A 13803-nucleotide genomic window follows, 5' to 3' on the forward strand; every position below is an offset into this window, starting at 1 on the left:
CTAAACACGTTGATGATGGTAGAGCAGTAGATGTAGTGTATATGGATTTCAGCAAGGCATTTGATAAGGTACCCCATGCAAGGTTTATTGAGAAAATAAGGAGGTATGGGATCCAAGGGAACATTGCTTTATGGATCCAGAGCTGGCCTGCCCACAGAAGGCAAAGAGTGGTTAAAAATGGGTCATATTCTGCATGGAGGTCGGTGACCAGTGGTGTGCCTCAGGCATCTGTTCTGGGACCCCTACTCTTCCTGATTTTAATAAATGACCTGGATGAGGAAGTGGAGGGATGGGTTAGAAAATCTGCTGATGACACAAAGGTCAAGGGGGTTGTGGATAGTGTGGAGGGCTGTCAGAGGTTACAGTGGGACATTGATAGGATGCATAACTGATGACATTCAACCCAGATAAGTGAGGGGTAGTTCATTTTGGTAGGTCAAATATGATGGCAAAATATAGCATTAGTGGTAAGATTTTTGGCAGTGTGGAGGATCAGAGGGATCTTGGGTCAGAGTCCACGGGACACTCAAAGCTGCTACGTAGGTTGACTCTGTGGTTAAGAAGGCATCCGATGCATTGGCCTTCATCAACCGTGATTGAGTTTAAAAGCTGAGAGGTAATGTTGCAGCTATATAGGGCCCTGGTCAGACCCCACTTGGAGTACTGTGCTCTGTTCTGGTCACCTCACTACAGGAAGGACGTGAAAACCATAGAAAGGCTGCAGAGGAGATTTACAAGGATGTTGCCTGGATTGGGGAGTATGCCCATTTGAGAATAGGTTGAGTGAACTCGGCTTTTTCTCCTTGGAGCAATGGAGGATGAGAGGTGACCTGATAGAGGTGTATAAGATGATGAGAGGCATTGATCGTGTGGATAGTCAGAGGCTTTTTCCCTGGGCTGAAATGACTAGCATGAGAGGGCATAGTTTTAAGGTACTTGGAAGCAGGTGCAGAGGAGATGTCAGGGGTAAGTTTTTTTTCTTTACACGGAGAGTGTTGAGTGCGTGGAATGGGCTATCAGCAGCAGGAGGCAGAAACGATAGCATCTTTTAAGAGGCTCCTGGATAGGTACATGGAGCATAGAAAAATAGAGGGCTATGGGTAAGCCTAGGTAGTTCTAAGGTAAGGACATGTCTGGCACAGCTTTGTGGGCCAAAGGGCCTGTATAGTGCTGTAGGTTTTCTATGTTTCTATGTTTCATATTCTAACCAACCAAGAATCTATCAAACTCTGCCTTAAATATACATAATGACTTGGCCTCCGCAACTGCCTGTGTCAAAGAATTCCACAGATTCACCCCTCTATGGCTAAAGAAATTCCTCCTCCTTTCCATTATAAAAGGACGCCCCTCTATTCCGAGGCTATGTCCTCTGGTCTTAGACTCTCCACATCCACTCCATCAAGGCCTTCTCCCCTCATTCTTCTGAATTCTAGTGAATACGGGCCCACAGCCATCAAATACTCTGCATATGACAAGCCATTCAATCCTGGAATCATTTTCCTGAACCTCCTTTGAACCCTCTCCAGTTTCAGCACATCCTTTCTAAGGTAAGGGGCACAAAACTGCTCACAATACTCCAAGTGAAGCCTCATCAGTGCTTTATAGAGCAGGGGTCCCCAACTTTTTTTGCATGGCGGACCGGTTTAATACTGACAATATTCTTGTGGATCGGCTGACCGGGGGGTGGTGTTCAAGTAGGGTTAAACTCACCTCAACATGTCTTTTACAGTTAGGGTTGCCAACTTGCTCACTTCCAAATAAGGGACAAAAGTAGCAGTCAAATCCCAGGACACTTTACCCCAAAAAGGCTACCATGACCATGAAGCCTTGCGCGGGTATGTAACGTGCACATGCATGTACATGCCGATTTTTTCCCACAAATCAGGTTTGCCTTCATCTTCTGGACTATATTGTACATACATTATTTCTACTTTATATAGGCTGTGTATTTATCATATCATTCCTGCTTTTACTATATATTAGTGTTATTTTCGGTTTTATGTATTAATTGGTATAATTTGGTAGGTTATTTTTTGGGTCTGGGAACACTCAAAAATTTTTCCCATATAAATTAATGGTAATTGCTTCTTTGCTTCATGCCATTTCGGCACAAAAGGTTTCATAGGAATGCTCTATCTTAACGGGGGAAATACAGGATGTCCCGGCAAATACGGGACAGTTGGCAACTCTCTGTTCAAGTTCAACAGTGCGTGACAGGGAATGGGAAAGGTGCAGCTGACTCATATCGTTTCCTTGCGGCACAGTAGCACGTTTTGCAGCCCAGTGGTTGGGGACCGCTGTTATAGAGTATCAACATTACATCCTTGTTTTTATTTTCTAGTCCTCTTGAAATGAATGCCAACATAGCATCTGCCTTTCACCACAGACTCAACCTGCAAACTAACCTTGAGGGAATCCTGCGCATGGACGCCCAAATCACTTTGCACCTCACATTTTTGTATTTTGTCTCCATTTAGTAAATAGTCTACCCTTTCATTTCTGCTATCAAAGTGCATGACCATACACTTCCCAACACCGTATTCCATCTGCACTTCTTTGCCCATTCTCCTAATCCGTCTAAGTCCTTCTGTAGCTCTCTGGGGAATGTCGACTCAGACTATGACAGGCCTGCATCAGGCATTTTCATGCCTTACAAGGCGCAGATTGGAAGCCTGTGTGGGGCGCCACTCCTTGCACAGACACTAGAGCAATGTGTGGTTAAGTGCCTTGCTCAAGGACACAAACACACTGCCACAGCTGAGGCTCGAACTAGCGACCTTCAGATCACTAGACAAACGCCTTACTTCCACAAAACTACTTGCTCCTCCGCTATCTTCAATTCCATCAAAATCAGTTTTCACCAGTATCATTTTCTAGCGGTCCGATATCCATTCTCAACTGTCTTTTACACTTTATATATCTGAAGAATCTTTTGGTATCCTCTTTAATATTATTGGCTAGCTTACTTTCATATTCCATCTTTACCTTCTTAATGACTTTTCAGTTGCCTTCTCTTGGTTTTTAAAAGCTTCCCAATCTTCTAACTTCCCACTATTTTTTGCTTGGTTACATGTCCTCTTTGGCTTTAATGTTGGCTTTTACTTCTCTTGTTAGCCATGGTTGTGTCATCTTTCCTTTTGAATACTTCTTCCTCTCTGGGATGTATATATCCTGTGCCTTCCAAATTGCTTCCAGAAATTCCAGCCATTGCTGTTCTGCCCTGCCAGTGTTCTTTTCCAGTCAATTCTGGCCAACTCCTCTCTCATGCTTCCGTAATTCTCTTTACTCCACTGTAATACTGATATATCTGACTTTAGCTTCTCTTTCTAAATTTCAGGATGAATTCGACCATATTATGATCACTTGCTCCCAAGGGTTATTTTACCACAAGCTCTCTAATCAATTCTATTTCATTGCACAACACCTAATCCAGAATAGCTGATCCCTCGTGGGCTCAACCACAAGTCACCTCACAGGCACTGCAGAAAATCCTCCTCCTGGAATCCAGCACCAACCTGATTTTCCCAATCTACCTACATATTGAAGTCCCCCATGACTATAGTAACATTGCCCTTTTGGCATGCATTTTCTATCTTTCATTGTGATTTGTCAGCTACATACTACTGCTTGGGGTCCGTATACAACTCCCATCAGGGTCTTCTTACCCTTGGAATTCCTTAGTTCTATCCACAATGATTCAACACCTTCCAACCCCAAGTCACCTCTAATGATTTGATTTCATTTATAAGCAGAGCAATGCCGTTCCTTCTGCCTTCCTGTCTGTCTTTTTGGTGCAATGTGTATCCTTGGACATTAAGCTCCCAGCTATAATCTTCTTTCAGCCATAATGAGCAGTCAATATATGGAATCTTACATTTTGGTTATATTACACTAATCGAGAGGTCTGTCCGGTCTGGGTTTCTTTAGAAGCTAATTCTGTTAATAAAATTCCTATCATTTCTCTTCTCAGATCCTCAATTCCTTTACCTTCAAGTAATTTAACTGATAATTTTGTAGTTAAAACACACCTTGAAGATTTGGGTACAATTTAGAAAATATTTTGGTTTATTGAGTTTTTCACTTTCAAGTCCCATTTTTTCTAACTTTTTTTTAAACCTTCATTGACTGATGTAGTTTTTAAACAGTGGAATAGATTGGGTATTAAATGTTTTCAGGATTTGTTTGTTGGAGGTGACCTCTCTTCATTTGAACAATTGTCTGCTAAGTATAGCCTACCCAAAACCCACTTTTTTCAATATTTACAGATTAGAGACTTTTTGCCTTCTCAAGTACATACATTTCCTAAAAGTCCAGATAAGAGTTTACTTAATACAATTTTTAATTTGAAACCCTCCCATAATGGATCTGTATCTTATATCTATGGTATGTTGTTGGGAATGAGAAATATTCCTTTAGACAAAATTAAGAATCTCTGGGAACAAGATTTACAGATTCCAATTTCTGAGGATACTTGGAATGAAATTTTTAAATTGATTAATACCTCATCGTTATGTGCCCGTCATTCCCTTCTTCAATTTAAAGTGGTTCATAGGGCCCACACGACTAAAGATAAGCTCTCTCGTTTTTATTCGGATATATCTCCCTATTGTGATAGATGTAACAATGCAGAAGCTTCACTAATTCATGTGTTTTGACTTGTCTGAGTCTTGAAAAATATTGGAAGGAAGTATCCCAAACTTTTTCGGTGCTTTTTAAAGTAAATTTTAAACCTAATCCTTTGACTGCCTTATTTGGTATTGTTGGAGGAAATGATATTATTTTGGAGTCACACGAGTTCCATATTTTGGCATTTATTTCTCTTATAGCCAGGAGGACATTGTTGCTTAAGTGGAAGGATGCCACTCCGCCTACTCATACCCATTGATTAAATTATATTATGTCTTGCTTAAATTTACATAAGATTCGCTGTTCAATTTCTGAACCTAGACAAGATTTTTTAACATTCTGGGGACCTTTTTTTTGAATTATTTTCAAAATCTTTGATTTGCTATTAAGCACAGATGTTGGCTAACAATATGTTTTATCATATGATAAGGATTTTTTCCTTTTCTTTTTTTTTTAAACCAAACAGATGCTTTTTTTCAGGTAGTGGGTTTAGATTTTTTTTGTATAATAAAATTATCCCTTTTCCATATTATGTTTAAATTTAATGTATGGGATATGGGGTAAAGAGACCATATCTGTGATTTCAATATATTGCAATCAATATCTATTATATATCCTACTGTGTATTCTTTTATGTAAATCAATAAAAATATTGAAAAGCCATGATTCAGTGATGCCTACAACATCAAACCTGCCAATCTGCAACTGTGCTCAAGTTCATCTATCTTATTCCATGTACCACACACATTCAGATACAACACCTTCAGTCCTGTATTCACCATTTTCAATTTTGTCCGCCTTTTACATTGCAACTCATCCCGTTGACTGCGATTTCGCCCCATCAACAGCCTCTCCTCACTACACATTGCCTGTGTTTGTAAACCAGCTACCTCATCTTCGGCACTATCATTCGCCTTTCCAACGATACATCTTGCATTGAAATATAGGCAGCTTAGGACACTAGTCGCACCATGCTCAACTTTGATTCCTAACTTTGTCTGAGGTCTTACCAACATCTGCCTCCACAACCTCTTTACTACCTGTTCTGGCACTCTGGTTCCCATCCCCCTGCAACTCCATTGCCCATCTCTCTCCCCCTGATAAACAGCTGCGGCTGAAGTGGACAGACCAACATTCTTAATGTATCTAATTCAGCCTTGATGATCTTCCAATCCTCTCTCACTGAGATGATCTATTTGCACTTCCATACTCAGCTTCTGTACTAGTTGTTCTGGTGCTGAAAGCCTCTGATGGGCATTTGTTACATCCACACAACAGTTCCAATATTACACTGGCTGTTATCCCTCTCACCTGGTAGCCTCTGACCTGTATTTCATTATGCATATTTTACCCATCAGCCCTGTGTACTTTACTATAATCACTCAAATTTTAAACTCTCACCATTGTTTTCAAAACCCTTCAGTGCTCTCAGCCCATCCTATCTCTGATCTCTTCCAGCCCTGTAGCCCTCTATTGACATTTTCCTCCAATTCTAACTACTTCCACATCCTCAATTCTTCATCAATGATGTCAATATTCAGTTTCGTAAATCTTTCGTCATTTATCCCAATCCCTCTTTCTGTGGTTGTGGTCTTATTTTTCAAAACATTTCTGTGAAGAGCTTTTGGACAGTGCAAAATGCCTGTGTTCAGTTCCGTACACTACATCAAATCTCTCTGTAGTAACCTGACTAGGTCATAAATACTCAAGGAATAGTAACAAATATTGTGGAAGCTGAAAAAAAAATAGAAAATGTTACAAATACTCAAGCAATGTAACAGAAAGAAGAATTAACATTTCAGACCAATAATATTTTATCAGAATCGTGTTAATTCTGACCCTGCAAAACATTACTGTACCATTCTCTTCACTTTGAGGGAATAAAACTCTCGACTTTGTTCTTCCACCAATTATGTATTCTTGGTGCCACTGTTTTTCTTTAATCTGTTTTTCAATTTCCCCAACAGGTCAATTATGGCATATTTTATGAAATGGCTTTGAGCTCCATGCACTGAAAAACACTTATCAAAATCCTACACTGCTTCTGAGAATCAATTTTTCTTGCATTAATTTCAAAAGTTGTAAATATGCATAAGCATATTGGCATGGGACTAAATTTACACACGTTTCACAAGGTTTCCTTCTTTCAAAAATCAATAAATCAGTTTTTCAATTAAAAAGTGCAGTTTTATGGTTAATATTAATGACACCATCTTTTGAATCTTTTGTAGTAACAAAATTAAAATTCTCTCGAACTGCAATTTGAGTTCTATCGATTTTTAGAGCAAGCCTCTAAATATTTCATCAATAATGTAACTACTAGACCAGTGTTTAAAATTTAGAGCTTTTCATGATCCACATCAACACAGCTTTTCATTCCTTTCTTACTCGTTCACTTACATACATTAGTTTCCTCTCATCCATTTTTAATAGTCACTATTGGTTCCAACCTGCAAGCCTTATGAATGATTGTGAATTAAGTTTCAAAAGAACTTGGGTGCCCAACTGGTCCATGCTGTTGACTCTGTTTCACAGCAACGCCCATCACTCCAAGCCATCAGTCTACCTGTCCTTCCTCCTTCAGTATCCTTGCCCAACTTTTAACTGCAGCTGACCTGTTCATCTCAATTACTCCACTGTGGCAACTTGCACATTCTAACTGCTCCTGGGTAAAAAAGTTTTTTTTAAATTGTATTTCCTTTTGGATAGGTCATGGATCGATCACCTTATTGTCTAGTTTGGTTTATATCATTTGAATAGAACCATCTTTTGTGAATTTCTCCTCATTAAATACCTTTGTAGTACTCACTCTGCTGCGCTGTTTAACGTTTCCTTCATTGTCTTCATCGTTTGAGAGATCAATACACTCCAAAACAGGCCTCAATGGCTGCTCCTTTCATCAGAAAAAGAAAACTTGGTTACTTCAGACATGTTTCAACACAAATTTGCTACACTACACCTCACCATTACTCCATCAGAAACAGATCCACATAGAAGGCTCTGCTGTCATACACTTCCTTAGCCAAAAACCTGTATTACAGAATAATTCCTGCTACCATGGAGATACCACCTCACCAGTTACATCACCAATGGGAAGCATCGTGATTGACTCCATAAGTCTTAATCAAAGACATTGCACCACCGCACCTCCCACCACCACCCCCCCCCCATGCAGCCTACTCTTCTAATTTCCTTCCTAGTTCTGAAAAGGATCTTCAACTTGAAACATCAACTGTCTTCCATAACCCACAGGTGCAGCCGACTCGCTGAGTATTTCCAGCAGCTTCTGTTTTTATTCTCAATTTCCAGCATCTACAGATTTTTAAATTTTCACTTATTTGCTTTAGAACATAGAAAACCTACAGCACAATACAGGCCCTTCAGCCCACAAAGTTGTGCCGAACATGTCTCTACCTTAGAAATTACTAGGCTTACTCATAGCCCTCTATTTTTCTAAGCTCCATGTACCTATCCAAAAGTCTCTTAGAAGACTCTATCGTATCCGCCTCCACCACCATTGCCAGCAGCCCATTCCACGCACTCACCACTCTCTGTGTAAAAAACTTACCCCTGACATCTCCTCTGTACCTACTCCCAAGCACCTTAAACCTGTGTCCTCTTGTGGCAACCATTTCAGCCCTGGGAAAAAGCCTCTGACTGTCCACATGACCAATGCCTCTCATCATCTTATACACCTCTACCAGGTCACCTCTCATCCTCCCATCACCCCAAGGAGAAAAGGCCGAATTCACTCAACCTATTCTCATAAGGCATGCTCCCCAATCCAGGCAACATCCTTGTAAATCTCCTCTGCACCCTTCTATGGCTTTCACATCCTTCCTGTAGTGTGGCAACCAGAACTGAGTACAGTACTCCAAGTAGGGTCTGACCAGGGTCCTATATAGGTGCATTACCTCTTGGCTCCTAAATTCAATTCCACGATTGATGAAGGCCAATAAACCGTATGCCTTCTTAACCACAGAATCAACCTGCACAGCTGCTTTGAGCGTCCTATGGACTCACACCCCAAGATCCCCCTGATCGTCCACACTGCCAAGTCTTACCATTAATACTATATTCTGCCATCATATTTGACCTACCAAAATGAACCACTTCACACTTATCTGGGTTGAACTCCATCTGCCACTTCTCAGCCCAGTTTTGCATCCTATCAATGTCCCGCTGTAACCTCTGAAAGCCCTGCACACTAACCACAACACCGCCAACCTTTGTGGCATCAGCAAACTTACTAACGCCTCCCTCCACTTCCTCATCCACGTCATTTATAAAAATCACGAAGAGTAAGGGTCCCAGAACAGATCCCTGAGGCATACCATTGGTCACTGACCTCCATGCAGAATATGACCGGTCTACAACCACTCTTTGCCTTCTGTGGACAAGCCAGTTCTGGATCCACAAAGCAATGTCCCCTTGGATCCCATGCCTCCTTACTTTCTCAGTAAGCCTTGCATGGGGTACCTTATCAAATGCCTTGCTGAAATTCATACATCTACTGCTCTTCCTTCAATGTGCTTCCCAATGTCAAATGTAAAATAAGAAAAAAATAATTAGAGGTTATTATAAAAGAAAAGAAAAAATAATTAAGGGTTCCTTCAAAAAACAAACCATTATCATGTTTTGGCTGGAAATTTCCACCCCGTAACCATTAGAGAATGATTTCCTTCCAAGACATCAAGGAACAGCGCTTAAGGCAAAGAACAAGTAAAGAGCTAAAAGGATGTTTTAAAAGCCTAAGCTAAAGATTGCTATACCTCCACAATGTACCCATTCTACAAGAGACTCACAGAAAAATTAAAGATTAAATTTGCTTTATTCTGCCACATGTACTGTACATCAAAACACACACTGAAATGCATTGCTTGCGTTAAATCAATTCAGCGATGACTGCACTGGGTAGCCTGCTTCCAGCACCAACATAGCATGCCCACAACTTGCTAACTCTAACTCGTATGGCTTTGGAACTATATAATATGCAGAAATAACAGAAAGATCATGTTAACAGTACTGGATAAGTAGCAAAACAAGAAAAGTCATGTGAAGTGTAGAATGAAGGTGAATCAGCAGGGTTGACTACTCTGGCTCTAAACCGAACTAAATTACATGCAATGTAGTCAATATAGTTAAGATAGCTGAACAGATTAGCTGTATGAAGACTTGTTGAATATGCTAATAGACTATATGAAGAAAATTTACAGATGGTTGTAATGTTTTGCAGAATAGAATTCAGGAAAGACTAAATTAATTCAGAATGCAAAATGTAGATGAAGCACTTCGGCGACAACCTAGCCTTGAATGTACTTGATTAATGGATTCCAAAAGCTAGATGGATAATGCACGAAAGAATGAAATGTCCCGCCATCAATGAGGAATTTTATTTTTGGAAATAAGGTGCTACAAATTAACCATTTTAGCTTTAATGACAGCTCATTCTCAGACATCATACAAAGCCAGAGAAGCAGCTTAGGCTTTCTATTGTTGCTCAAGTGACCAAGAAAATGCAGGAATTCTAGCTAGCCATGGCAAACATTGCTTCCTTTTCCATCAAGTTTAAAAATAAATTTACTTGCCAGTTCTGGCTTGCCTGTTTGAGAAGGGGTGGGACAACAAGGGTCATAGATGAAGGGTTATGGATGTTTGAAGAGGGATAGGACAAGAAGGGCGCCATGGTAGCGTAACGGCTAGCACAATACTATTACACCTCAGTGTCAGAGTTCAGACTTCAATTCCAACACCATTTGTAGGAGTTTCTACATTCTCCATGTAAACGTGGTAATTCAGTTTCCTCCCACATTACAAAGACATACAATTTAGTGGGTTATTAGGTCACTGTGAATTGTCCTGGGATTAGACGAGGGTCAAACAGGTGGGTTACAGGGTGACGTGGCTTGTTGGGCAGGAAGGGCCTGTTCCACAATCTCTGTAAATAAAATAAAAATAAATTCAAAAATCATAAACAAAATTATGATTTTAAATAGTGCCTTTGACATAATAAAACTTCTCCTATACACCCCATTGGTATGTTATTTTAGAATTTGATAAGAATTTGATGTGGCATCGAGAATCTGGTAAGAATTTAGGTATTAAAGAACAACTGGCAGACATGAAATTCTAGGCGCCTGTCAGTATCTGCTAAAGACCAATATACAGGAAGCAAAGCTTGGAGGAGGTGGAGAGCATCTGAATCCTTTTGAACCTCTGGGAGCTATCACTTCACAAGATAGAGTGAGAGGTGTTTCAGTTTTAAGTACCTGAAGGCACCCTTCTAGTGACAATTGTATATACACTCAAGTAATCACCATAACTGTCTATATGCATATTACTTTCAGGACGAGAGAGAAATTAAGCAGTTAAAATTGTCATTTAAACTACAATGGAAGGCTTAACCAACAGTACCATGTCACAAACAAGAAATCTGCAAATGCTGGAAATATCCAAGCAACACACTCAAAATGCTGGAGGAGCTCAGCAGGTAAGGCAGCATCTATGAAGAAGAATAAACAGTCGATGCTTCGGGCCAAGACCCTTGCAACAGCACACAATTAAAACAAAACCTTCCCATCATCTTAAAAGATTCTTCCCCCAAGCAGTTAATCTGATCAACCATTCCCTCCCCACCCCCAACCCCTCTATTACTTCAGTCATTGCACTGTAAACATTTTATACCACTTTTTATAATGCTGTTTACACTGTAAGCAAATGCTGGTATTTATGTATTTTTTATTTCACATCCATACTTTAACCGATAACTTTTCTTTTAAACCATTCTTTAAATCATTTGTTTTAAATCATAATTGTTGAATGATGTTGTTTTTATTCCATGTTGTGCCGACACCCCAAAGCAAATTTCTAATACATGTGGAGAATAAAGTTAATAAGAATAAAGTACCAGCCTTCAGACACAGTTCACCTTTAGTGCTGTGACTAGATCTGGTTGATGACCATTTGGTTTCATAAGGAAGACTCAGAGCCACAACAAATCACTTCTGGTAACTGTCAGCTTGAATGGTGTGCATGGCCATGACAATTACTCCAGGTGCAAATCACAGGAAATGGAGTTGCAATTCTGCTTGCATGAAACAGAGGTCTCCCATAACACAAAGGACCAGAGACAAACAGAAGAGCAGACTCAGGAGTCTCGAGGCTTATAATACATACGCTCACAAATATCACTTCATCTTCACTTTCACAATTTCCCGCTGATATCAAAGGATCATTGGACGACATGACAGGAATTGGCAGCCTACAAAGGAAGAGACCAGAAAAATTGTTAATAGCTTTAAAAATCTTGCAGACATGTCTATAATGTCTATTAGTAGACTATTTTTTTAAAGCGAGGCATGAAGGTAAAATAGATGCATAAAACTAGTAAAGATCAACATCTTTTATAAATTTGCCAAATTGTTTGCTGCTTTAGCTTAGTAAGCTTCAAACGTAAGGAAAACTGAAGTAGCAGCTACAAATTAAAACAGCTTAAAAGAAGATTTTAAAGAACTTCCTAAGATTCTGATGTCTGACCCCAAACCCATCAGCAGGACCATCCCATCACCCTGGAAGTCTCCTCGGTTTTAAGCTCAAGGTTGGTAGCATGGAAAATTGTGAATCTTACACCTTGGTGCCATGATCTCCCAGGAAGACAGTGGGACCTTCACTCCCCCTTAGCCCTACGAATTGGTTCATGACAGACTGGCACATGGGTTCCATCAACCTACTTGCCTCAAAAAGTCCTCAACACTCTTGTCAAACAATTGCAGTAGAATTTACATTTTCACTATCTCCTTAACCATTACCAATGTAAAGCAGATCCAGATTTCCATTACAAGAGACTGAAGATTCTTTGAAATCTAGAGCAGCACACAAGTGCTGGAGGACCTTCCTTGGTCCAAGACATCAAGTATCCATTTCCCTCCATAGATGCTACTTGACTTATCTTTAGTTCCTTTGTGTTTTGCTGCACATTTTCATTACCTCATGTTATTAAGTTCACTTTTGATTGCATTCCTTAAATATTCTGGCTCTAACTTTAGGATCAAACTACATGTAATGCAGGGTTTTGATGGAAAAAAAAATCAACAATTTCTCCAACCACCCCTCTGCCGTGCTGCTTGCTCTCAGTTCTTCCAATAGATTGCCTGTTGCTCCATATTTCAGCAACTGCAGTCTCTTGTATTTGAAGTGCCCTTATTCTGTACCTTACACCAAAATCTAGAAAAAAAATCATTTAACCCCATTTTCAAGCACCTCAGTTAGCCTTTAAATCTGACATATCCACGAATAGCTTGTGCAATCCCTCCTCATTAATTAATTCAACCCTATCTTCTGGGGAAAGGGGCTAAAATAGCTGAGCTCATAATCCTAACAGTTGACATAAAATGAGACTCAAAAGGTGATTACAGAACCTTGGAAGAATCAGGACATTCTAAAGTAATACCTTCAGAACTATTATTTAGAAATAAGCTAATTCCTTTGAAACAGGGTGACACTTTAAACAGAAAAGATGTCATAATACTGAACCTCCCCGCCCCTTCCAGTTCGTCTTCTTGGGATGCTGCACTGCTTGGACCAACTCAGCACTATCTCTGCACCGCCCTAACAGAGCGGACTGCCTCCTATACGTCCTCCCCGAAGTAAAGGGTGAAGAGAAGCTCCAAATCTCTTCTTCTGATGCTGCTACTGCCGGTGGGATTTCGTGGAACGAGCGCTACATTTAGGCCGCGTCCCGAACCCAGCACTGAGAAGTGTTAAAAACTAGCGCAGTGGAAGGAAGGCGCCAAGCCGTAGTCACGTTGCTTCCCTGTCGTATCAGACGCCCGGCCAGAGCATGCGCCCGCTGCTCCAACCCTCACTCAACCCAGTCATCTGCCCCTCACTGCTGCCGCCACGCATGAACACCAACCCGCCAACCCTCGGTCCGTCCCTGTCCGTCTTCCTCCGATTCCCCCCACCGCAACGCATGCGCGGTCACCACTGCCGACGCTGCACAAAGACTGTGTCTGATGCAGGCAGGCAAGTACAGGTGACGTTCACAATGCGGACGTTACCTGTACTTGCTTGCCTGCGTCAGGCAGCTCTGTTCAAGTTGGTCCTTAGTTTGTAGTTGTCTGTTTTTTAGGAAAGTTGCACGCCAAACATTTTAAGTTAAGGCATTAAAGATCACAT

General features: G+C 40.6%; 1 protein-coding gene across 7 annotated transcripts in view; it reads right to left on the reverse strand.

The window, feature by feature from the left end:
• The window catches only part of znf451 (zinc finger protein 451), a 74705-nt gene extending 61106 nt beyond the window's left edge, over nt 1–13599 (reverse strand). Inside the window, exons 1-3 of one of the 7 annotated variants that reach the window (XM_072250636.1) lie at nt 13541–13599; nt 11803–11887; nt 7436–7519 (exon numbers count right to left, since the gene is read on the reverse strand). In XM_072250636.1, the coding sequence (XP_072106737.1) occupies nt 7436–7519; nt 11803–11887; nt 13541–13599 (228 nt within the window). The other 6 variants (XM_072250638.1, XM_072250645.1, XM_072250650.1 and 3 more) reach the window with 6 other exon arrangements.
• Nucleotides 13600–13803: the final 204 nt, after the last annotated feature.

Source organism: Mobula birostris, chromosome 2 (assembly GCF_030028105.1).
Source record: "Mobula birostris isolate sMobBir1 chromosome 2, sMobBir1.hap1, whole genome shotgun sequence".
NCBI classification, from domain to species: Eukaryota; Metazoa; Chordata; class Chondrichthyes; order Myliobatiformes; family Myliobatidae; genus Mobula; species Mobula birostris.